Source organism: Chinchilla lanigera, unplaced genomic scaffold (genome assembly GCF_000276665.1).
Source record: "Chinchilla lanigera isolate Chin_1 unplaced genomic scaffold, ChiLan1.0 scaffold00147, whole genome shotgun sequence".
Classification (NCBI taxonomy): domain Eukaryota; kingdom Metazoa; phylum Chordata; class Mammalia; order Rodentia; family Chinchillidae; genus Chinchilla; species Chinchilla lanigera.
This window is the reverse complement of record NW_004955548.1, coordinates 384,867-408,903: the sequence shown is the minus strand read 5'-3', so window position 1 is coordinate 408,903 and position 24,037 is coordinate 384,867. Positions and strand designations below refer to the sequence as shown.

Sequence of the window (24,037 nt, the reverse complement as noted above, 5' to 3'; positions counted from 1 at the left end):
ATGTCAGCAAAAAGGAGAATGATATACTCAAAATACTCAAAAGATAAAATCTGTAAACAGAGAATCTATATTTACCAAAGCTATGTTTCAAAAATGAAAGAAAAATAAGGACATTCTCAGATGAAAAGTGAAGTAATGTGTTAATAGCATTTTCATAGTAAAAGAAGTATTAAAAGAAGTTCTCCAGACTAAAAGGTAAAGTCAAATACTAACCTGAATCCACAAGAAAAGCAAACATAATGGTAATTATGTAATTGGAAAAGAAAGTTTAAATGCATTTTTCATTGGTTCTCATATGATTTTCAATATCAAGTCATTTAAAAATTATAGGTTTCCAATGATTTGTTGGGGTTATAACAAAGACATAAATATATTTGTTAATAATAACACAAAGAAAACTAGTGAGAACAAAGCTGTTTTGAGCTAAGGAAATGAATCGAGATGATAACTACAATCCACAGGATGAAACTGAAAGAACTAGAAATGATGAATAAGAAGGTAAATATAACAAAATCTGTAAATATACTCTCATTTTCCTTTCTTTTTATATCTTCTATACAACACATAAAATTATATAAAACAATGATAGCAATGTTTGTGTTTATAACACTTATAGATGCAATATCTAAGCAATAATATCACAAAAAGTGGGAAAAGGGAATAGAGCTTTACAGAAATAAGGCATCTATAGCTCACTGGAATTGACTTAGTATAAATCTAAAGTACATCCTGATTCATTATAATATATGTGCCCAGTCATAGGGCAACTATAAAGAAGATAGTTCCAAAATTACTGCTATGGCAAGCGAATTCAACATGAAAAGCACTCACAAGAAAACCGAAAAGGCAAGAATGAACAAAACTTTATTAAGCTGGCTGACAGACAGTCTCTAACCAGGAGCCAGAGAAAATGTTCACGTAGTCTGGGTCTCACCTATGGTTTAAGGGCATTTTATGTTTCCATAGTAATCATTACCTCAATTTTGGGACTCTCACAAGAATATCACATAATTATTACAAAGTTTACTTTACCCAGAAGGTTGGACAGCCAAATTGCAAATGACCATTACAGTCACTTTAAACCTACCTCCCAATCTGTCCTGTTTGTTCAGTTCCCATTTTATGCTCTGCTCTTCTTAGTGAGTTGATCACTAACCAAGGGGACTGGGGTGAAAAGTGGGGGTCAACTATAGCTTAAGTGGACTCTAAGTGCCTTCTCTTGACACGGAGTTAAAAACAGAAAAATGGAGTCTCTCTTGCCCTGTCATTACAATGAAAAGAGTTTTAAGAACTTAAAATGCTTTATGCAAATATATTTACTTACTGCAAGGAAAAGCCTTGATAAGGAGAAATCCAGGAATAAAAGACCCGAGTCATATAACAGACAAAAGGTAAATCAGCAGACATGAATATAATATTATCAATGATAATGTTAAATGAGAGAGATTAAATAATTCAAACAAAAGACTGAGAAGGTCAGTGTGGATTTAGAAAACCCAAATAAATGTATCCTGTCTACAGGAGACACACTTTTGGTTTGAAAATAAAAATAGATTAAAAATAAAAGAATGAAAAATATATACATGGAAAAAACATCAGTAAGACAGCTACAGAAGGCTATGTTATTATCAGATGAAAGTATTTAAAATAAAAAAGTTACTAGAGATAAAGTGCAATATTTTATAATGACAAAATGGTTAATCCACCACAAAGATAAAACAATATTACATAATCATGCAACTAACAACAGAGCCCAAAAATATATGAACCAAAAACTGAGAGAAATAATGGGAAAAATAAACAATTTGACATAGTAGTTGGAAAGTACAATAGTCCACGTTCAAAATACATAGCAACTGGGCAGAAGACTAATAAGAAAATTTAAAGATTTAAAATATCCTACAGTCTAATTTTTTCAATAAAATAATAGGAAATTAATTTATTCTCTCCAAAGATATAGAAAAAGAATTCAACAAATTCAACACCTTCTCTTGAAAAAAACCACATGCAACAAACTAGAAATAGAAATTTCCTCCATCTGCTTGAGAGTACCTAAAAAACTCACTGCTGACAATATACTTAGAGGTGGGACATTGAATGTTCTCCCATAAAATATGAAAAAAGGCAAGAACATCTGCACTCATCACTATTCAACACTATACTGAAGGTTCTTAACAGTTACATTAGGCAAGAAATTGAAATGAAGGGCATCCAGATTAAAGAAAAAGAAAATCTATTTGTATTTGGAGATGACATGATATTGCATGAAGAAAATAATAAGTAACCCTCTAATAAGCTACTAAAACTAATATAGATGTTTAGTAATGTATTAGGACATGAGATATTTATATATAGCATCAGTGATCAAACTGAAAAATGCAGATATGAAAAAATCCATTTGTAACAACATCAAAAAGTATAAAACTCTTAGGCATAAATTTAACAAAAATACAAAATTAATAACTTGAAAAATTACAAAACTTTTGAAAGAAATTGAAGATCTAAATTAAAGGAAAGACAAGGAATCGGTTTCAGAATGCAAAGGCTTAATATTGTTAAAATAACAACACTCCTCATTGGCCTACAGATTAAATTCTGTTCCATTAATCTAAATGTCCTTTCTTTTGACAGGACAATATGCTGCCTTGATTATTGTACTTTGTAGTTAAGTTTTGAAATCAAAAGTGTGACTCTTCTAACATTCTATTTATTTGGAATATTGTTTAAATATCTGAAGTCCAATGTAAGTAATTACATATAGATTTTAGAATCAACTTGTGAAATTCTTTAAAAAGTAGCTTTCTGATAGGAAAGGCATTGAATTTGTAGATCCAACAGACTTAGTGTATTTCATGTATTTTACTTTTCATTACTTTTTAGAAGTCCTAGTTCATGAAATAAAGCAAGAAAAATAAGTAAAAAGCCTACAAATGGGAAAGGATTAAACAAAATTCCTTATATTCTCAGACAACATGATTGTCTATGGGGAAAATCCAAAAAAAGTCTTGTAAGAGTCTAGACCAAATATATCAGTATAGCAAGGTCAAAAGATAAAAGGTGGACCATATTTCTAGATACCAAAAATGAAAAATTGGTATTTGGAATTTTAAAAATATAACGTGCAATGTCACAAAAAATGAATCACTTAAAAACCCTGAAAAAATCAAAGGAGATAATTTAAATAATCAAAGGAGATAAGCATGAAACATACATGCTTTTTATTCATGAACTGGCAAAATCATCATTGTTAAGACATCAGAACTCCTCAGTTTGGTATATGTTCCAGTGAAAATGAAAGCAATTTTTTCAGCTATCAATATGTTAATTGTAAAACTGAAAGAAAAATCAAAGAAACTAAAAAAAAATCAAACATTTGGAAAAGAATAAAGTTGTAAGATAACATTGCCCAATTTCAAGACTTTCTGTAGTACTACATTAACCAAGATAGTTTAGTAACAGAAAAAATAGATACATAGGTCAATAGAACAGATTTAATAACTCAGAAATAAACATAAATGTAGTGTACAGATATTTTCCAAATGTGCAAGTATAATACAAAGAAGGAATTATCTTTTCAAGGGCTGGGGATTTAGCTCAGCGGCAAAGTGCCTGCCTGGCAAGCGGAAGGTCGTGAATTTGGTTCCTGGTACAGGAGAAAAACCAAAAAAAAAAAAAAGAATTCTCTTTTCAAGTAGTGGCAAACCTATGGCACACATGCTGCCATAGGATGTTTGAAATTATTATTGAACATGCTAAAAGATTCACCATCACTGACATAGGTGTAGGCAAACCTTCTGAATAGAACCCAGTTGCATAAAACATAATACCAAAAATGAACAAGTGAGACTATATCAAATTAAAAAGGCTCTGCACAACAAAAACATCACCAAGAGAGTGAAGCGACAACCTACTGAATAGAAAAAAAATTTTGCCAACTACTTCTCAAAGGACTAATATGTGGAATAAATAAAAAACTCAAAAAGAAAATTAGACCTCCCCCCAAATTTAGAGATTCAGTCAAAATATGTGCATCTGAAATGAATAGACATTTCTCAGATTAAGAAGTGCAAGCAGTCAATACATACATGAAAAATATATTCAATCTTGCTGACCACTTGAGAAATGCACATTAAAGCATCACTAAAATTGCATTTCTCTCCAAAATAATGGCTACCAAAAAGGAATCAATATGTTATCATCAGATCGCAAATGCTGGGGAGGTTGTATGTGGGGAGGGTAGGGGCACTGTTTCATTGTTGGTGGAAGTGTAAACTTATATAATCACTGTGGAAATCATTATGAAATTCCTCAAAAATGAAAACTAGAAATTCCATTTGACCCAGTTATTACCTTTTATGGTATCTTCCAGACAGATTTAAGACTTAATACCTTAGTGATGTATGCATACCCATGTTTACAGCAGCACAATTCCTAATACGTAAATATGCAAAGCAGTTTATATGTCCATCGACAGATGAATGGATAAATAAAATAGGGACTATATACACAACTGGGTATTACTCTGCCATAAAGAAGGATAAATTTGAGTCTTTGGTAGGAAACTGAATGCACCTTGAGACCATAATGTTCAGTGAAGTAAATCAGATACATAAGATTAAATATCACATGGTTTTTCTTATATAAGAAACTCAATACATAAAGAGCAAAATAAAAGAAGATGATGGAAAAAAGAGAAAAATTATTATAATCAAGCATAGATAATGTATCAAAATGTACCTTGATTTTGTTTAATTTTGTATGTGTTTTATATATTCATTGGCCTATCACTCTGGTTATTAATCTGTATGCATGATAATTAACTTTATAAGAACTTATGGATAAATGAATATGATGCTTGCAAAAATGGGGCTGGACCTTATGAAAAAAAGGAAAGAAAAGACTCAAATTCATGCACTGAGGAATGATAAGGGTGAAGCAACTACAGATCCTCTGGAAATTCAGAAGATCATCAATACTTACTTTGAAAATCTTTACTCTCATAAGATTGAAAATACAGAAGAAATGGACAGATTCCCACATACATATGAATTACCAAAGCTGAATCAAGAAGATATAAATATTCTCAATAAGCCAATATCAGTTAATGAGATTGAAAATGTAATTAAAAAGTTACCAACAAAGAAAACCCAGGTCCTGATGGATTCACTGCTGAATTCTACAAGAAATTTAGAGAACACCTAATGCCAATACTCTTCAAACTCTTTAATGAAATTGAAAAGGAAACAATACTCCCTAACTCATTCCTGGAGGCATGTATTATCCTTATACCAAAACCAGAGAGAGATACAGCATAAAAACAAAAGTACAGGTCAATCTCCCCCATGAACATAGATGCAAATATCCTCAATAAGATACTAGCAAACAGAATTCAACAGATCATCAAGAAGAGTATACACCATGACCAGGTGGAATTTATCCCAGGAATGCAGGGACAGTTCGACATATGCAAATCAATAAATGTAATATACCATATCAACAGAGCCAGAGACAAAAATCACATGATCATCTCATTGATGCAAGAAAGTTTTGATAAAGTCCAGCACACATTCATCATCAAAAACCTACAGAAAATTGCAATAGAGGTTTTTATCTCAATCTGATAAAAGCCATCTATGACAAACCAACAGTCCACATCACACTAAATGGACAAAAACCAAAAGCTTTCACTCTAAAATCAGGAATAAGAAGAGATGTGCACTATCACCACTCCTTTTCAACATAGTTCTGGAAACATTAGCCAGCACAATTAGATGAGATAGAAAAATAAAAGGAATCAGGATAGGAAAGGAAGAAGTTAAACTATCATTATTTTCAGATGACACAATACTGTACATAGAAGACTCCAAAAACTCGACCAAAAGTCTCCTGAAGTTAATAACCAAATTCAGTTGTGTGGCTGGATACAAAGTCAATACTCAAAAATCAATAGCATTCTTTCACAAAAATAAATTTATCGAGATAGAAATTAGAGAAACCACATTCTTCACAATAGCATTCAAAAAAATGAAATACTTAGGAATTGATCTAAAAAAGGCAGTTAAAGATTTATATATTGAAAACTGCAGTACTTTGAAAAAAGGACATTGAAGAGGGTATCAGAAAATGGAAAGATATCCCTTGCTCATAGATAGTAAGAAACAACATAATGAAAATGGCCAGACTTCCAAAATTGTTACACAGATTTAAAGCAATCCTGATCAAAATACCACTAGCATACCTTATAGAATGAGAGAAAATACCCTTCAAGTTCATCTGGAGCCAGAAGAGACATAGAATAACAAAGACAATCCTGGGCAACAAAGACAAGTTAGGAGGCATCACAATCCCTGACTTGAAATTATACTACAAAGCCACTGTGATAAAATCAGCATGGTCCTGGCACAAAAAACAGACTGGAGGACCAGTGGAACAGATTAGAACATGCAGACACAACTACAAACACACTCAGTCATCTTTTCTTTGACAAGGAGGCCAAACATGTTCACTAGAAGAAAGACAGCCTCTTTAAAAAATGATACTGGGAAAACCGGCTCTCTACATGGCAAAGACTAAAACTAGACCCATGTCTATCACCATGCATTAAACTAAACTCTAAATGGATCAAATATCTAAATATTACAGCAGAAACACTAAATCTACTAGAAGAGAGGGTAGGTCAAAATCTTGAAGACATGGGGGTAGGCACAGTCTTCATGAACAAAATCCAAACTGCACAAGAAACACTTCAAAGTATCAACAACTGGGATTTCATCCTAATAAAAAGCTTTTGTACTTCAAATGAAATTACCAATAGAGCGAAAAGGCAACCCACAGAGTGGGAAAACATTTTAATTAACTGTCTCTCAAACAAAGGACTTTTATCTAGAACATATAAAGAATTGAAAAAACTCAGACCCCCTAAAGTCAAACACCCAGCTCCAAAATGGGCATCTGAGATGAATACACACTTCTCAGTTGAAGAAATACAAATGGCAAATAAATACATGAAAAAATGTTCAACATCATTGGTCATTCAAGAGATGCAAATTCAAACAACACTGAGATTTCATCTCACCCCAGTAAGAATGGCTATCATGAAGAATCCAACCAACAGGTAGCTGGGGATATAGCTCAGTGGTACCAGCACCTTTCTTGGCAAGCTCAAGGTCATGAGTTCAATTCCCAGTACCAAAAAAAGGAGAAATCAACCAACACCAAATTCTGGAGAGGCTGTGGGGAAAATCAAACCCTTCTCTACTGTCGGTGGCAATGTAGACTGGTGAAATCACTTTAGAAATCGGTCTGGACATTCCTCAAAAATTTAGGACTAGAGGTCCCATTTAACCCAGCCATTCCCCTTCTAGGTATTTTCCCAGAAGAATTAAAAACATCATACCGCAGCAATATACATACACTCATATTTATAGCAGCAAAATTTGTCATAACAAAATCTTGGAAACAACCCAAATGCCCATCAGCTGAGGAGTGGATAGAAATATGTGGTATTTTTATACAATTGAATATTACTCAGCTATAAGGAAAGATAAACTGGAGGCTTTTATGGGTAAATGGATGCAACTAGAGATTATATTCATAGGTAAATATATCAGACCTGCATGTGTAAACAGAATAATTACTCCCTTTTGTAAGAACCTGAAAGAGTAAATAAACCTGAAAGATACAGTACATATTGTAAAAGGGAAATAAACTGCTCAATACTAAAGAACAACTGGGATGAGTGAAAGAATAGAAGAAAGAAAGAAAAGAAAGAAAGAAAGAAAACATACACAAGATAGCTAAGATAGCTAATTGTACTATTAATTTCTATTGGTTTATTGAAAGGAACAGTTAATATTTAATTGTTTGATCAATCTTGCATACCTCTATCTGGTAATCTGAGCAACTACTTTGAGGCTAAGCTAACAATAAGTAGTACAACAACCATTGTTGATTTCCTATCATCTTGTTTTGAAATTGTGTATCATTTTTATAGTTTTTGTGTTGTTTTGGTTCTGTCTTTTCTGTTATTTTGTTTTGCTTTGTTCTTTTTTCTTTGAAGTAAAAAATTGGGCTTGGAGGAGAAGGGGATATAAGAATTGGGTTGTATTATGTATATGCACCAATTCCACACAAAGCAGTACATTAGTACTGCAAACATGTACTAATAAGAAATAGTCCTGGAACAACTGGACAATCATTAGAAAAAACAAAACAAAACCTTTAACTTAACTGTATTTGAGTTAATTTTTATTGGATTATAGCCCAAATAATTAAAAATCCATAAATTGCAGTGTTACAAACAAATGATTATATCAGTATACAAATTAGGTAAAGGGGAAAGGAAAATGCTCCTTATGAAACACACTAGTACCTTGGTTTATGAACTTAATTTGTTTTACAATTTTGAGGAAGTTGGCTGCATTTGTTTTCCTGTGGGAAAGATAGTTGTGGCCATGTTTGTCACCCAATGGGAAGTTGGTGAATGGAAACAAAATTTTGTGGAACACTTTGCAAACTGAATTTTTTGCAAATAAAACATTAATGAACTGAGGTATTACTGTAATTTGAAAGGAGTTAAGGATGTTAAAAAATAACCATCAACACAGTACAGTATTAATTATTGTAGACAAAATCCACTGAATACTTGCAGTCTCAAATTATTTGCCCAAACATATTTTTAAATTACTCTACTTGCTTTCAAATATATATCCACAAAATGTCTGATAGTCCTTCTTCCAGGAATGTTATGATTCCCAGCTGATGGCATTATTTGGAGGTGTCAGAAATGGGAGTTTGAAACTATTTTGTGGGAGTGGATTATGAGCTTTGGGACGGATCTGGTGCCTCACCCTTTCTGCGTTAGCTCTTTCTTCTCTCTCTCTGTTTTCTGGCTGCCATGAAGTCAGCGCTTTCCTATGCTGTGCCCTTCTGGAACGACACTTCTGCCTGGGAGCCAGCTGACCATGGACTGAAACTGTGAGCCAAAATAAATGTTACTCCTTTAAGTTGTGTATGTCAGGTTTTTTTCTCACAGCAACAAAAAGCTGACACAAGAAGGTGGATTTTAATTCTCCTCTGCTTCAATATGGGCTAGACTTAGAAACATGTTTTTAACAATTAAAACTGTAAGTGGAGAGATCCACCAGACAACCTTAACCAAATGATCAAAGTTACCATTACCAATAAAAAGTCATGTTGATATCATAGAAGCCTGGCTTTCTACTGAAAAGAGTACTTCAATTCTTTGGTATTTTTCTAAATCAATAACCCAAATCTGATCTTGAGAAAATATAAAACATAAATCAAAGAACATTCTACAAAATACTTGTCTTAAAAAGTTTCTAAGTTATGAAAAACAAAGAAAAGGTATGAACAGAGAAGAATCAAAAGACAAGCTAAATAAGTACAACTGTGTGTTCTGGATTGAATCTTTCAACTATAAAAATTACACTAGTGGAAAACCTAGCAGAATCCGAATAAACTCTTTAAATTAATAGAATTACACAAATACTAACTTCTTAGTTTTTATAAATGTATCATATTTACTAGGGAAAGTTTGAAACTTGCCCTAGTGTATGAAGAAAGTCTTTGTGCTATTCTTTAAAGCTAAAAGTATTTCAAAATAAAAAGGTTAACAAATAGAACAAAACTAAATACTTTTTATTAGTACATTTGTGTAGTACATAATAATTATATTTATTCTGGGAGTTGGTACATGTACATGACATTTTCTCTCTCTTCCTTCTCTCCCTCCCTGAATGTATTAGATCCACAAAGGGTCCCTTATACGGATGTGGTACATGTACACATGTACCAGTACTTCATAATTTCTCCTTTTGTAATGTCATTTCTCCCCATCTCTTGTTCATCTTCCCATATGTATAAACTGAATTTTAAGAACTCAAAATAAAAGTCTGTTAATGAATGAAAGTGATTCACTGGTTGAAGAGACAAATGTCACTAAAAGGATTCATTATTCAATGAGAAAGGGGAGATTTTGCAGACCAAAGTTGACAATAATCACCAGAAAATATAAAAGCATATTATGTTTATACCAGAAAAACTAGAATTTCTTAATAAACTAAGATATATATATATATATATATAAACCTCTAGTGTTCTGTCAACTTTTCAATAAAACATAATTTTAATATAATTCTATTTCACTATATGTACATTATTTCTATTTTATATCTGATTTCCCACAGTATGTATACTTTATTTTACAATTGCCATATTAATGTATATTTTAATTATTTCCAACTTAACATTTCTACATTAGAGTGTGTACAAAGTTGAACCATATAGTTTTTATCCTTATGATACTTCCAGACTAGTGAAGGATACAAAGTGGAAATGAAACAAAACTGGATGAAGATGTAAAGATGGATAAATTCAGGGTCTAAAGGATTATGCAACATGGGGAACTAATATGGAATCAAGAGGTCAGTGAAGACTTGTACATTTAATTTTTAAGCACTCAAACTATAGCAAAGACACTTTCTCCTCCAACAGTTATGCTTTGCCACAGGAAAAACTTGCCTGGCCCAAGTCAAAGCACACATAGGGTGTGCCTCTCTACCATCCCATCAAAGCATTCTCAAGAATCTTGCTGAAATGAATCTTAAAACATAATGATACATATCAAATTCCCAGTGCCAGGTGTGATGTTGCATGTCTGTAACTCAGGCACTCTGGAAGGCTGGGACAGGAGGATCACAAGTTCAAGCCAGCCTAGGCAACTTGGAAACTTAGTAAGATCCTCTCTCAAAATAAAAAATAAAAAAGGACTGGGGAGGTAACATAATGTGAAGGCACTGGGTTAAATCTCTAGTACTGGAGATTTTTTAAAAAGTCTATGCAGAACAGTTCACTTGAAATGTTGAAATGGTAGCGGTTATGACACAGCACTTTAGGTTCACCGTAATCCATAAGCATTATGCTCTGGTTAACTATAAATGCTTTACCACAATTAACGATGTATGCAGCATTAAGCTCTGAGTCCAGGCAATGACAGACTTATATGGAAGAGATAATGAGGAATGTAGAAGTGCTTCCAGTTAAATTCACTCACTTAGATGTGGCCAATGATTCTTCTCAATGGTTTGCAGAATTTGTGAAATGTATCCATTCTAAACCTGCAGAACATAGCATTATGTCTGGGAATGCGATGACAGGAATGGTATAACATCTTGTGTTTCTGTAATAGAAACAACATCAGAGGAAAGCAGCCTAGGTTCTGTGTGTAATGTACCAGTTGAACCAGTACCTGGGTGAACCACCTTCAGCGTGCAAAGTGATAAAATGTGCTGAATCTCCTTCTACTCTAAAGGGGCAAAGCATCTTAGATGGAAGTTGCTTCGGTATATACTATGCTAAACCTTTGGATCTGGGGCAGAGTTTTCTATGCTGGGTAAGATGTTTTTGAGCCATATAGAATGTGCTAGAGAAGTGGTGGAGAAGACTGTTCAGCTCCAGTTCTTCTATAGGATGTACTTTTAAATAGCAATGAAAGCAGAAGAAAGATTGGGGAGAGGTTGGTCAATGGGTACAATTACAAACAGGAGGAATTGGTTGTGGTCTTCAACTGCACAGTAGGGTGGCTATTGTTAACAATAACTTATTGAACAGTTAAAAATAGCTAGAAGAGTGGACTTGAAATTTTCTCACCAAAAGTAATGATAAATAGTTGAGGTGACAGATACGCCAGTTACCCTGATCAGCTCATTATACAATGTATGCATGTATTGTGACATCACACTGGTTACTACACAATGTATATGTATTAAAACATTACATTGTATCCCATGAATATATTATTGTCAATTTTTTAAAAATTAATAACAGCAATGAGAAAATATGTTGGAAGAGCTGCCGTAACTGTAGTCTCAGAATACAAGACAATGGAAGGGACTTTACAAAAGGAATAAAGAAAATATTCCTCTGTATATCATAGTCTTATACAAGAGTTTCTTGTATGAGAGTGTATGGGTACCTCTGAAAGGCAAAATGGAGCCCGTTTCCTCCTCTCTTCACTTAACCTGGAGAACTTTGGGCTTTGGAACTATCCCTAGTGCCTGTTCGTTGCACAAAAACAGGACAGTGATTGGCTGAGGGACCCAGGGTGTCTACTTTTTAGAACCCATAATTTCACTATCAAAATTGGTGAACCTTTTTCTTCATTGTTTAAAAGCTCAATTTCTCTAATAGCAGGCCAGTACACTATCTTAAAAATTTTACTTAAATTTAAAAATCTACTCTGACTAATTTAATTTCAAAGGTAGCTGAGTGTTGCACTGTTGCATTAAAATTGCTCAGGGACAAAGATGAAGGAGAAGGTCTACATTGCCTGCTGCTCTGTCAGGTGTGCATTAGTGAGCTTATTGATGTCTCTTGTGAGTATTTAGGGCAATAAGTTCAATATATGCTTCTAGTAGCACCATAAAAATTGTATTAAGCTTGCTTTAATTACATATGAGCAGAATAAATGGAGGAGAGGTAGTAAAACTTCTACTTCAATTTTTGTGCTGGCAGAAAGATTTGTAAGCTAATTGGCAAACTTTTTTTTTGGTATCAGGGATCAAACTCAGGTCTTGCATGTACTAGGCAAGCGTTTTCCCACTGAGGTACATTCTTACCCTCAGCAAACTCTGAAACACTGAGATTTCTGGGAAACACACTGGTTATCATTAAATGAGTCACTACAGAAGCATGAGAGCTAAAGCCTACTAATCCCCTTCCCCAATCCATATCTGAGCATCTGCTTGGTTAAGTGTCCCCCAACACACACATATATACACACTCAGGGGGAGGGAGAGACAGAGAGACGGGGCGGGGAGAGAAAGGCACTAGGCAACATTAGCTAAGGGCTACACAGGAGGTGCAGCAGAAACAGGAGAGGGAAAGATCACTTCCAGCTGACCAGAATCTAAGATAACAAGGATGTCAGTTGGCAGGGAAGGACTTGTATGGAAGGACAATTAGAGGAATGAATGAGGAATGCTTGTGATACAGTGAGTGAGGCAAAGAAATGCATGGATAGGCTGGGAACAAGTATTCTGGGGCTCAGTTCTGATGGATGTTTAATGTGAGAATGAAAAGCGTATGATTTACTGTGTGAGTGGTGGGCTTACCATGGAAGGCCTCTGGGAAGGAGACTGAGTTGAAAGCACAGAGTGTGAAGTTTAATTTGATGTTAATGTGAGATCAATTGGAAGGAGAAAGGAAGGTACTGGAGGCAGGTAGTTCAGCTATGAAATGATAAGGGCCTAAGCATATACATAAATGTATATAACAGCTGTCTTCATAGTCGCTCAGCACTGGGAATAACTCATATGTCCTTCACTCATTCACGAATGAATGAATGAAAATTACACCTGCTCCTTAAATCTTACACTCAATGGCAAGACACACCAGGAACACTTTATTCCATGTGTTTCACCATGAATTATTTCCCTACAAGCATTTATTGTTAAAAACAAAATGCTTCAGCAGGTGAATGGATAAATTGTGGAATATCCAAATAACAGAATACTATTTGGTAAAAAGAGAAAGATGAACTACTGATACATACAGCAACTTAAATGGATGTTCGGGGCATTATGCTGAGTGAAAGAAGCCAGTCTCAAAATGTTATAAACTGTATAAAATCATTTATATACATTCTGAAAAAGACAAAGCTATAGTAGTAGGGTATAAATCAGTTATTGCCACAGTTTAGGGAAGGAGGTAAGATACGGCTACAAAAGGGCAGCATGAAGCAATTTGGAAGAGGTGATTCCTCATTGAGTGGTAACATCTGAAAGAGTGAAATATTTGGTGGTAGGTGGTATTAAGTCTTTGTAACTTGCTTGCTGTATTTATATTACATTCTCACTCAAATAATAGGAATTGTATCCTTCATCTGTGAGATAAAAACTTCAGACTTAAATATAAATTATAAAACATTAAACGAACACAATATTTTTTACAGCCATTTTATTCTCCCTGTTGGGTTCTATTGTTGGTTAAGGCATCCTGCTGTGATCACCCTAGACAGGAGACCCTTGCTATACTTTCTCTTCTTGATTCTCCAGCTGGCTTCATTGGTATCACTACACTTCCAGATACCAGTGAATTCTGAGTTGGGAGATGAGTTTCTTCTTTAAACTAATACTGCTTTCTTATGGCAACGATGCTGTCTCTGCTTTCTCATCAGAACAATTACACATGCTAATCATTTTTTAAATGCAGCACAGTAAACGAATCAGAATATCTCTAATGCCACGAATGAATAAATGAAAATTACACCTACTTAATAAATCTCACCCTCAATGGCAAGACATGGGAACACTTTATTCTGCATGTTTCACCAAGAGGTATTTCCCTACAGACACTTGTTCACAAAAATGCTTCACAAAAAGACAACAGAGCTCCACACAAACTCCAGTAGGTGAAAACCAGGCTTTTCAGTGAATTCCTCTGATTAACAAAGGCATTGGGTCCTACAGATGCTTATGAGGCAAGGAGGTCTGTGCGAAGCACTCACTTAAAACCCAAGTGGAAGACACCAGCAGTCATCGATGAAATGGTTAAGATATCTATAGTCAGAAATGGTGGCCCACACCTGTAATTTCAGCGCTGGGTCAGAGGAATTGCAATTTTGAGTCCTGCCTGGGCAAATTATAGAGCCCTCTCTCAAAATTTTAAAAGGAGTGGGGGGAAGTAGTTCAGTGTAAGGTCCTGGATTTGATCCCCGGTGCTGGAAGCGGGGAAAAAAGTCAGCTATCTAAGACACACTTACTTCAACCAGAAAGAAAGAGTAATAGATTATTTATACAAAATTGCTAAAATGGTAAAAACACGTCTCCTTCCACAGATTAATTTAGGAGCCTTTCTTTTAAAAAAGCCTTTTTAGAAAGATTTTAAAATTCTAACACATCATTATGTTATAAATACGGTCATTTTATTTTTAGCCATTAGGGAACTTTTTCTGGTTTTAAAAATTGATTTAACTAAACGAATTTTTCCTCTACAGTGTTAAATATTGCTTGTGAGGTAACCCTTTTAAAACATCATTTTGAAAAGTACACTAATTGGTTAAAACACAAAACTATTCAAGAGCCCTAGTGAAATCCCACTCTCACCCCTGAGTTCTTTTCCCACCCCACCTACCAATTTCACTCATTTTAATACAGGATAGGATTGCAGAGGAAATGGTGGGCCTTGGGTTTGGGGGAGGGGAGGTGGGCGTATTGAGAGCCAATAGGAAGAGACGATTTCCTAAAGAATTTGAAATGGTCTATTAACCCTAAAAGAGCTGCTCTTAGCTGGTAATTGGAAAAAGACGTATAGATACTCCAGGGTGAAGTTATCAGTTTTATTGTCTCTGATTGGCAAATACGAAAGAAAGATTGACTGTATCAAGAGGAGGGAATGCAGGGGCGGGCTGCTGTGCTAAGGGGAGGGGTAACTGAGGATCAGAGCTCATTGATGACGCGACCCTCACGTGACAAACAGTCGACGTGTGCAGAAATCCGTATAGTCCAGGCCCGTTTCCCTGTGGCAGCTCCGTTTTGCTAGAGAAGAAGGAAAGTGCCCCGGATCCTTTCAGGTAGTGTAAAGGTAGGCGCTGATTTGGAGACCCTAGGGTGGAAAAGGCAGTCAGCAGAAAACAAGCGAGGCCGGTCCTGTTCTCCCTACACTACTGTACGGCCAAACTTCCATTTTGTGCAAGAAATTTGGGGTTGTTTGGTGGGGGTGGGGAGGAGAAGGAGAAAGGTAATTAATTGGCGGGGGCGGGGAGAGAGGGGAGAGGAAAAGGGACAGGGCAGCGAGAGTGAGAGAGCGAGAGCGAGAGCGAGAGCGAGAATGAGCGAGAGGGAGAGAGACCGACAGAGGGACAGGAAAAAAACAATCTGGAAAAAAAAAAACTTGCCTCAAACGGTGGGCACAGAGGGTGAATGGTGGAAGGTAATAAAGATTGCGAAACTTTAGAGCAACAAGGGCTATAATTGTAAAAGGGACCCTTTGATCCAGGTACCGGAGGGCTCACCAAGCGAGCATACCTGTCTGCAGGACTCTTGGTCTTTTGGGCCCGACACAAGTTGAGGTGAGGGAAGAGGGAGGAAAATCCCCTGGATCCCTGCAGGTCAGTGTAAGGGTACTGCTGCTTCAGGTTCCTTTGCGTGGGGGGTGAGTGTGGATGACACCAAAGCACATCCCAGGGGCGCCGCCGCCTCTACTCATCGGGATTAAGCCAGGGAGGCCTGTGCAGAGCCTGCAGCTGAAATGGGTGGGGGAGGGGGAGGCCGAAGAGACGTGGAAGAGGAAGGGAAAGCCGAAGATTGGACCATCTCAGGTAAAAGTCTGGAGTTTGGGACGGCTCGGGAAAGCCAGAAAGGGCGGGAGCATTGGAGACTCTTGGCCAGGCAAGAGTTAATAGCTTCTGAGCTGCTCGCGTTTCAGGGCTGGGAGAGGCTTGTAAAGCTGGGCCTGCTGGGAAAATGGTGGGCTGGAGCTGGAGGAGAGAAGATGGAGCTAGAGTGAGCGGGGGAAGGGAAAGGGGGTGGAGTGAGGGGAGTTCTGAGCTTGAGGATCTAGCCTTGTCCAGTTGGAAAACTTGACAGTTCACAAACTGATATGAGTTGTTTGTCTGTTTGCCTGGCAGGTAATAATTTTGTTTCCTTGTTTCCTAGGATTAATTTGTTTGAAAAGAAAATAAAAAATACTCAACATGCAAAATTCTTGTGAAGAAAACGAAGGAAAACCAGAGAATATGCGAGAGGCAGAGGAACACCGCCCTTCAGAAGATTCACCACAGGAGGCAGATAGAAATCCTCAGCCTTCTGAAGAAGGGAGAAGACGGGAAGCAGAGAGAAACCTTAGAGGAGGGCCTGCTCAAACTGGCCAGGAATTTAAAGAGGACATTCCAGTTAGGCATTTGGACCCTGAAGAAATGATAAGAGGAGTAGATGAGTTGGAAAGGCTTAGGGAAGAGATAAGAAGAGTAAGGAACAAGTTTGTGATGATGCATTGGAAACAAAGACATTCACGCAGCCGTCCCTATCCTGTGTGCTTCAGGCCTTGAATTCTTTTTTGTGTGATATTAAAATCTGGCCCTTGCTTTCTTCCTGGTAGCATTTTCTGATGTATCTTTGACCTTTGTTTTACTTTTAATTACCTGGTGGTATTTTATTTTAGGTAGTTTTCTTGTTACCAGCATCTCATTGGATTTTGAATTTTGGTTTATTTTTCAATTGGAAAGTTTCACACATATGCATGGAAATATGTTCAATCTGTTATATAGTGAAACATGATAGGTTACAAACAGCATATTTAATATCAGCTCACATATGTAGGATAAAATTCCAAATTGTGTATGCGTGCACGATGTGTGTGTATATATATATATATATATATGTATATATATATATACACACACATATGTATCTGAAACACTGAACCGTGCAAATTTCTTTGTGGTGCAAAGTTTTGTTTTTGTTTTACTTTTTGCTTATGTGTCTTTTTTTTAATGAACATGTATCTCACCATATAGAAAGTTGAGAATTTTTTTATGAGAGTCAAAAGGTAATTTGCAACCAGCTTAAGGGCAATGGGGGCACTTAAACTCTTGATGAAAGAACTATAAGGAAGAAATGTAAATCTCAAATTACCTCTGGATCTCTTAGCCAGAGGAATAAAACTGGCAATTCTGAAAGATATACTTGCTTAAGACTCCGTCTTTTCATGGGGAAATATTTGCCTCACAGGTCTGCTATAGGACAGAAGTGATCCACTATGAACTCAGAGTTATGCTTGGTGGCAGCTTGTTCAGCCTGTGCATATAGCTTGTTCAACCTGCCGTGGAAGCATCATCATTTGAGAGGGCAATGGGATGACTCAACCTGTGCTCAGGAGCAAGTGCAGCAGGTAGAGCAGTGGGGTACCATGCCAGTCCACTGCTGTCGAGGCCTACCCTTTTCTCTGGGTCCATCCATACTTATTGGCCACCACTGTTTCTTCTGCAGGGTCCTTCACTCTGCTGGCCTCCACCTCTACTGATTCACGAGGCCTTACTTGTCAAACCCTGCTGAGATTCCAAGAGTCCCCACAGAGTTGAATTTCCACTGTCTTCTTAAGCCTGTTTGCTTTTTAATGTCACTTAACATAGGTGGGACCACCTTAGCGTTGTTGGGGATACAGTGTCTTGCACAGTGCTTAGCAAAGAAACCCTTCTGCTTTCAATCACAGAGTCCTGCATATCCAAGAGTCGTATGTGATGAATTCATCTGGGAGTTGAACCTGGGTACAGGTTTGAGTGAAAGACATTATGCTATATTTAAGAGTTGATGCTCTTGAGTTCAAGGAGAAAGATCTTTTCTTCTGAGATGATCTCTCCCTGAATGCCCCTGCCAGGACTACTTGACAGGTTCAGGAGACTCTCAGGGGACATGTATATATTGCACAAAGTAGTATTAGAAACAGATCTAAAGGGAACAGCTCCCTGTTCCTTATTACTCCTGAAACATGTAAGAAATACTTTGTAAGACTAAAATATGTAGGGGTGTGTGTGTGTGTGTGTGAGTGTGTGTGTAGCTAAGGAATAGTCCCCACTCCTTAATTCCATCCCTTGTTGAAACGTGGTAAAAACCATAAAAACTTTCAAAGACACTAAAATATGATAAATGTGCTTGGACTAGAATGGCTACTATATAAAAGTTTGGTATTATATTGTCCCTGTAAAAACAGACTGTCTTTTCCTCCAAATATCCCCACATATTTGTGGGTGCTTGACACATCATGTTTTAGTATTTAGTTGATTTTAAATGGTTATTATTAGGAAGCCAGATTATTATGAAAGAGTCAGATTTGTCCTTATTCTCTTACTAAATAAGCTTATGCAAGACTTGATTTCTCTAAATTGATGACAAGCAATTGCAAAAGGAAATATGACAGAGAATGGATTATACTCCTAAGTGTTTTATATCAATATCTTGTGTTATTCCATCAGATTTAGCTAGAGAACATCTTGAAAATATGGATTTTGGGGGTCCACAAAAGACCCACTGATCCACACTCAGAAAATGGGGTGTAAAAACAACATAGCTAATGAAGTTGTCCAAGTGCTTATAATCTACACTGAACAATGAAGATGACTGGTCCATACAGTATGCTTTCCAGTATTATACACATGGACCATGAAATAATTAGAAGGAAATATTGGTGAATGCTTACCAAAATTTAAAAATAGAAGGCCTATGCAAACATTCATTTTAAAGTATGGAGTTTTGAAGGCAAAAGATTAACAGATCGCTACAGAAAAATTTAAAGATTCCTGTTAATAAAGATAAGAAAAAAAATGCCAAGGAAGGGGATATAATATGAAATTTTCTTTCTTCCTATATGAACAAAAAGTATCAAATAAATTCCACATCGACTTTTTGTGATCATCTCACAAAATAATGAACCAGACCTGTGCCTTTGGTTTTATATATATATATATATATATATATATTCTGCATGATGGTGTTTTTGGAGCTCTTAATGCCTCCAGACTGCTCCTCAATTTGTGGCATCCTGAAGGATGCTGGTAGGGATGAAATTAAGTTGGAGTGGGATCAGATTTCAAGGGTCACTGTGCCCGTTTCAGCAGACAGGACAAATTCAGCTTCCTGACTTTCAGAGATGAGATGCTCAGGCAATATGTAGAAGGCCTCACCCAAGCCACATTTCTGTCCAGGATGGATCTGCGATTGGGCTTTCTGCCTTTAGGCCCGTGGCCAGGGTGTCCTGGACAGGCTTACCTGGATGAGGATGGCTGTCTCTACTGGAGGTCAGAGTATGTTGCCTTTTCCTCCTTTTCCATGGTCTTTGAGCAAGCAGGTGCCTTTCTGGAGTCTGACCAGATAACTTGAGGTTAAAGCAGAAGGTGCTAACCTTCCTTCAGAGTCAGTACAGTGGCTCCCAAAACTACTAGGACCCAGATCATGTTAGCTAGCAGACCTTACCCACCCCTCTCCCACCCATCTTGTTCATACTCCCAAAAGGGTCTGGGATATGCCCTGACCTGTTTTGGTTTTTTGGTGATGGTGGTGGTGGTGGTTCTCCAGTGCCTTACCTCTGCCTGCTTGGTGCTAGGCATCCGATGTCTCAGTCATCCTCAGCCCACAAGTACAGGAGACCCCAGGTGAAGGGAGCTTAAAAAGGCATGTTTACCTACAACTCAGATGAAAGGGGGTCTCACCTCCTGTCTGAACACCTACATGTATTACAGTCTCAACCTTTGACTTACAGTTGGACTGTAAATTATTGTGAAGATGACTTTTTAAAGCATTGATGGTAGAGATCAATACAATTAAACCTTGCTCTTCAAATTTCAGACATCATAAAGGACTGTTTGGGCAATACGGGGAAAGTTAAAATTCAAACCTTTTGGATTTAAGAAGGCAAAGTGGTTAAAAATATTTCCTGATGGCCAAATAAACCTGGGTACCAGTCTGGGCTCTTCTCTCTACTGGTATGTGACCTTTTGTAAATTGATTCTTCCCTTTTTTGAGGACACCTATAGTTTTGGACACCAGGACATCCATAGTGTCCCAAAACATAAGACTCTTAGATCAAACAAAAAAATCCACCATCATTCCTATCATCATTATCTTCATTATAACTAAAAGTTGATGTTGACTGAATATTCAGCAGATTCAAATTAGGTTTGTCTCATATTGTGAAGTTTTAAAATTATCAAGCCCTAGAAATCTATTGTTTAAAGAGGAATTCACTGGCTAGAATTGAATTTCTTGTTAATAAAAAATATGAGGTCCGATTGGCTCCTTCATCTAAAAACAGTTATAGCTGGGCATCGTGATGCAAGCCTGTAATCCCAGCCCTTGAGAGGCTGAGGCAGGAGGATTGCCATGAGTTCAAGGCCAGTCTGGGCTACATAGTGAGTTCAAGGGCTGCCTGAACTACATGAAGAGCCCCTGTCTGAGAAAACTAAAAAAAAGTTATATTCATAATAAAATGAAACTGGGTCATGGAAAATAAATGCAGATAATTACATGGAATGCCAAGCATAGAAAAGACCTTCAGAAAATATTAGATTGGCAGTCATTATTTTTCAGTATTGTCATCATCACCAGGGGGTAATGTTAAGGCAATACTCAAATAAGAACTCAAAAAGTCTGTGCCTCCTTAACTGACTCTGCACTGCTCCTTTAAAGTACAAACCAAACATATTCCTTTCGCCCAGCATTCTGCCTTACGTAAAAGAAGTGACTTCTATTCAAGCTAAATGAAGTAACTGTCATTCATTTGGAATTTGAAAAATAATAACTCATTTCTATATATTTATATTACTTATGCACCCTGGTTCTATTTCTATACTTTAAGATGCAAAACCAATAACCAAGCAAAAAATAAACCTTAATGTTTTCATTTTGCTTAGGTACCTGCCAGAAAATTTGAAATCATGAGGAAAATCTTACTGCTATGAATCACCAGACATGATGGAGATCTATATCACTGACACAGAGAGGTGTTCCTGGTATACTGTTTCATTGAAAAGGTAGTCGTGTGCGCGCGCATGCGCGCGCGCACGCGCACACACACACACACACACACACACACACACACACACAGAGGTTAACAAGCATATCAGAAATTTGAAGTGAATATTTTTGGGTTATATAATTATTGAACATTTATAGCTTCATCTTTATTCTTTCTATTTCCAGTTTTAATTTTTTTCAATGCATATATGGTATTTCAAATAATCAAAAAGGTAAAAACATTATAATTTCACTTCTTTTTCTTTAACCAATATAGGGGCTGTTGACCCTTCCAATCCATCATTTGTTTCCTTTTGTATCTTATTTCTTAGAGGAAGTGCTGGACTTTTGTGCATCCTGACTGAAAAGCTTCCCTTGTCTACCTTACCAAAGTGTCCCAGTCAGCTAAACTTGTACAGTAGTTCTGTCTTTGGTCACATGGTGGTGTGCCACAGCTACTTTCTAAATATTCTCCAATAAAATTACATTAATGTCTTAAAATAAAATAGAAATAAACATGACTTTCAAAAAACATCATGAAATTGATTCCAATCATGTTTAAAAATATACAGATACACAAAAATACTGGAAGGGTATGCATTGAATCGTATTGTAGAGACTTCCAAATTCACATTTCATTTATTTATTCATTAAAAAATATTTACTGGAAGACTAATATATGTCAAACTGTGTTAGCCAAAATCCACTTGTACATTCAATACTTTTCTCCTAAGCCTCTGTGTTCAACTATCTGGCGGAACTGGCCACTTGGATCAAGATAAATACATATTATTATCCAGCCATATAGACATAATTCTGCATGGACACATACCATTACTTTTAGCCAATTTATTCCTTAATCCTGGAAGTTAACTATATGAAGTGGAAAGAGAATTTTAGAAGTATACTTTTTTTTTTTTTTTTTGGTTTTTCTCCAGTACCGGGAACCGAACTCACGACCTTGCGCTTGCCAGCCAGGCGCTTTGCCGCTGAGCTAAATCCCCAGCCCGAGAATTTTAAAAAACAGAGAAAGCACAGGTATTACAGACAGGAAAGCCTGTGTTGAAACAGCCATTTTCTTATTTCAGAACTCTTGTAACTGGTCAACAAGATTCTTAGTAACCCAGGAAGTGAATTAATAATATCAGGTTTCAAATGCAAGATTTACCTCTATTATGTAGAGCTGAGAGTCAAAATCTGCATTATGCTTTGGCAACAATTTATGCATATGATTTCCAAGTCCTGATTCTTTTTCTTACTCCAATAATTATCGAGCTCCCATTAAACTGCCTTGACCTTTGGTTAGGTCCTAAATATAGCATCATATAAAACAAAATTTTTGTCTTCATAATGTTTATATTTTGATTTACATTCTTCTAAATATTTGAAGGAAAATATACACATAAAAAATGTGCAGATCTTAAGAGGGCAATGACATACCATTAAATGAATGTGACACACAACCCCAGAAAATTTTCTGTCCTCAGCCACTTCCCTTCAGTAGCCATTCAAATTCTTTCTATGAATTGATGTTACCTTCATCTGTTGTAGAACTTCAAATAAATGGAATCATATGGAATGCACTCTCTTGCATCTAGTATCTTCCACTTAACATACTACTTTGGATTTTCACCTCCATAACTGTGTTTATTGGTAGTTTATTCTTTTAAAACTTTTACCATATAGTATTCCATAATGTGAATACAGAACAATTTGCTATCCATTCAGATGTCACTGGCTATATGAATTGTACTCATTTTTGTCTACTATTATATGGTTCTTATGTACATTTTATACCAATTTTGGATAATACATGCTCTCATTTCTCTTGAGAAAAAACTTAGCCATGAAATTGCTGAGTCATAGGATAGGTGACTATTTAAAGCAATATGAAATTGCTAAACAGCTTCCCAAAGTGACTGTACCATTTTATACTCATACTAGCAGTGCTTAATACTAGTAGTTCTATATCCTCATCAAAATGCCATTGCTAAGAAAGAGAAGGCTAGCTAACAGTTTCAGGTTTAAACAGATTAAAATACATCCTAATTAAATATAGTACTTGAATAAAGACTATGGGTTAGATAGTAGTATTATATCAATGCTAAATTTTCTGAATGTGATCACAATCATTTTATTATGATTATGCAGAGGAGTGTCTTTGCTGTTAGAAAACAAAATACTGAAGTATTATGATGTCTATGAGTCATTTAAAATATTTTAGCAATGAATATACATATATATTATACATTATGTATTACATGTATAGAGGCAGATAAAGCAATTGTAAAAACATTCACTGATAAATGTAATCCAGATGCAGAAATTTGAGTTATTTTTCTTGAAACCTTTTGCACGGTTGAGGTTTTTTCAAAATAAAACACTGATGGAAAGGAAGGCAGTGATGTCTGTCCGCCCTCCAGAAGAAAAAGCAACTGAATGAGAATAAGCGCCAAGATTACCAGTTCAGCTCTATGAAAACATGAGATGGTAGATTACACAAATGCTTT

At 36.1% G+C, this 24,037-nt stretch overlaps 1 protein-coding gene across 5 annotated transcripts; it reads left to right on the top strand.

Annotated features, from left to right (window-relative positions):
• The first annotated feature begins 15,370 nt into the window (after nucleotides 1-15,370).
• Nucleotides 15,371-17,702, top strand: Tceal8 (transcription elongation factor A (SII)-like 8). 5 transcript variants are annotated; one of them, XM_013508537.1, is made up of 3 exons: nucleotides 15,507-15,592; nucleotides 16,018-16,090; nucleotides 16,677-17,702. In XM_013508537.1, the coding sequence occupies exon 3, from the start codon at nucleotides 16,715-16,717 to the stop codon at nucleotides 17,066-17,068; it is 354 nt and encodes a 117-aa protein (XP_013363991.1). In that variant the 5' UTR covers nucleotides 15,507-15,592; nucleotides 16,018-16,090; nucleotides 16,677-16,714; the 3' UTR covers nucleotides 17,069-17,702. The 5 variants fall into 5 exon arrangements, with proteins under 5 accessions (XP_005412034.1, XP_013363992.1, XP_013363991.1 ...); XM_005411976.2 differs by having other exon boundaries at nucleotides 15,516-15,603; XM_005411977.2 differs by lacking the exon at nucleotides 16,018-16,090 and having other exon boundaries at nucleotides 15,371-15,592.
• The last annotated feature ends 6,335 nt before the right edge of the window (nucleotides 17,703-24,037 follow it).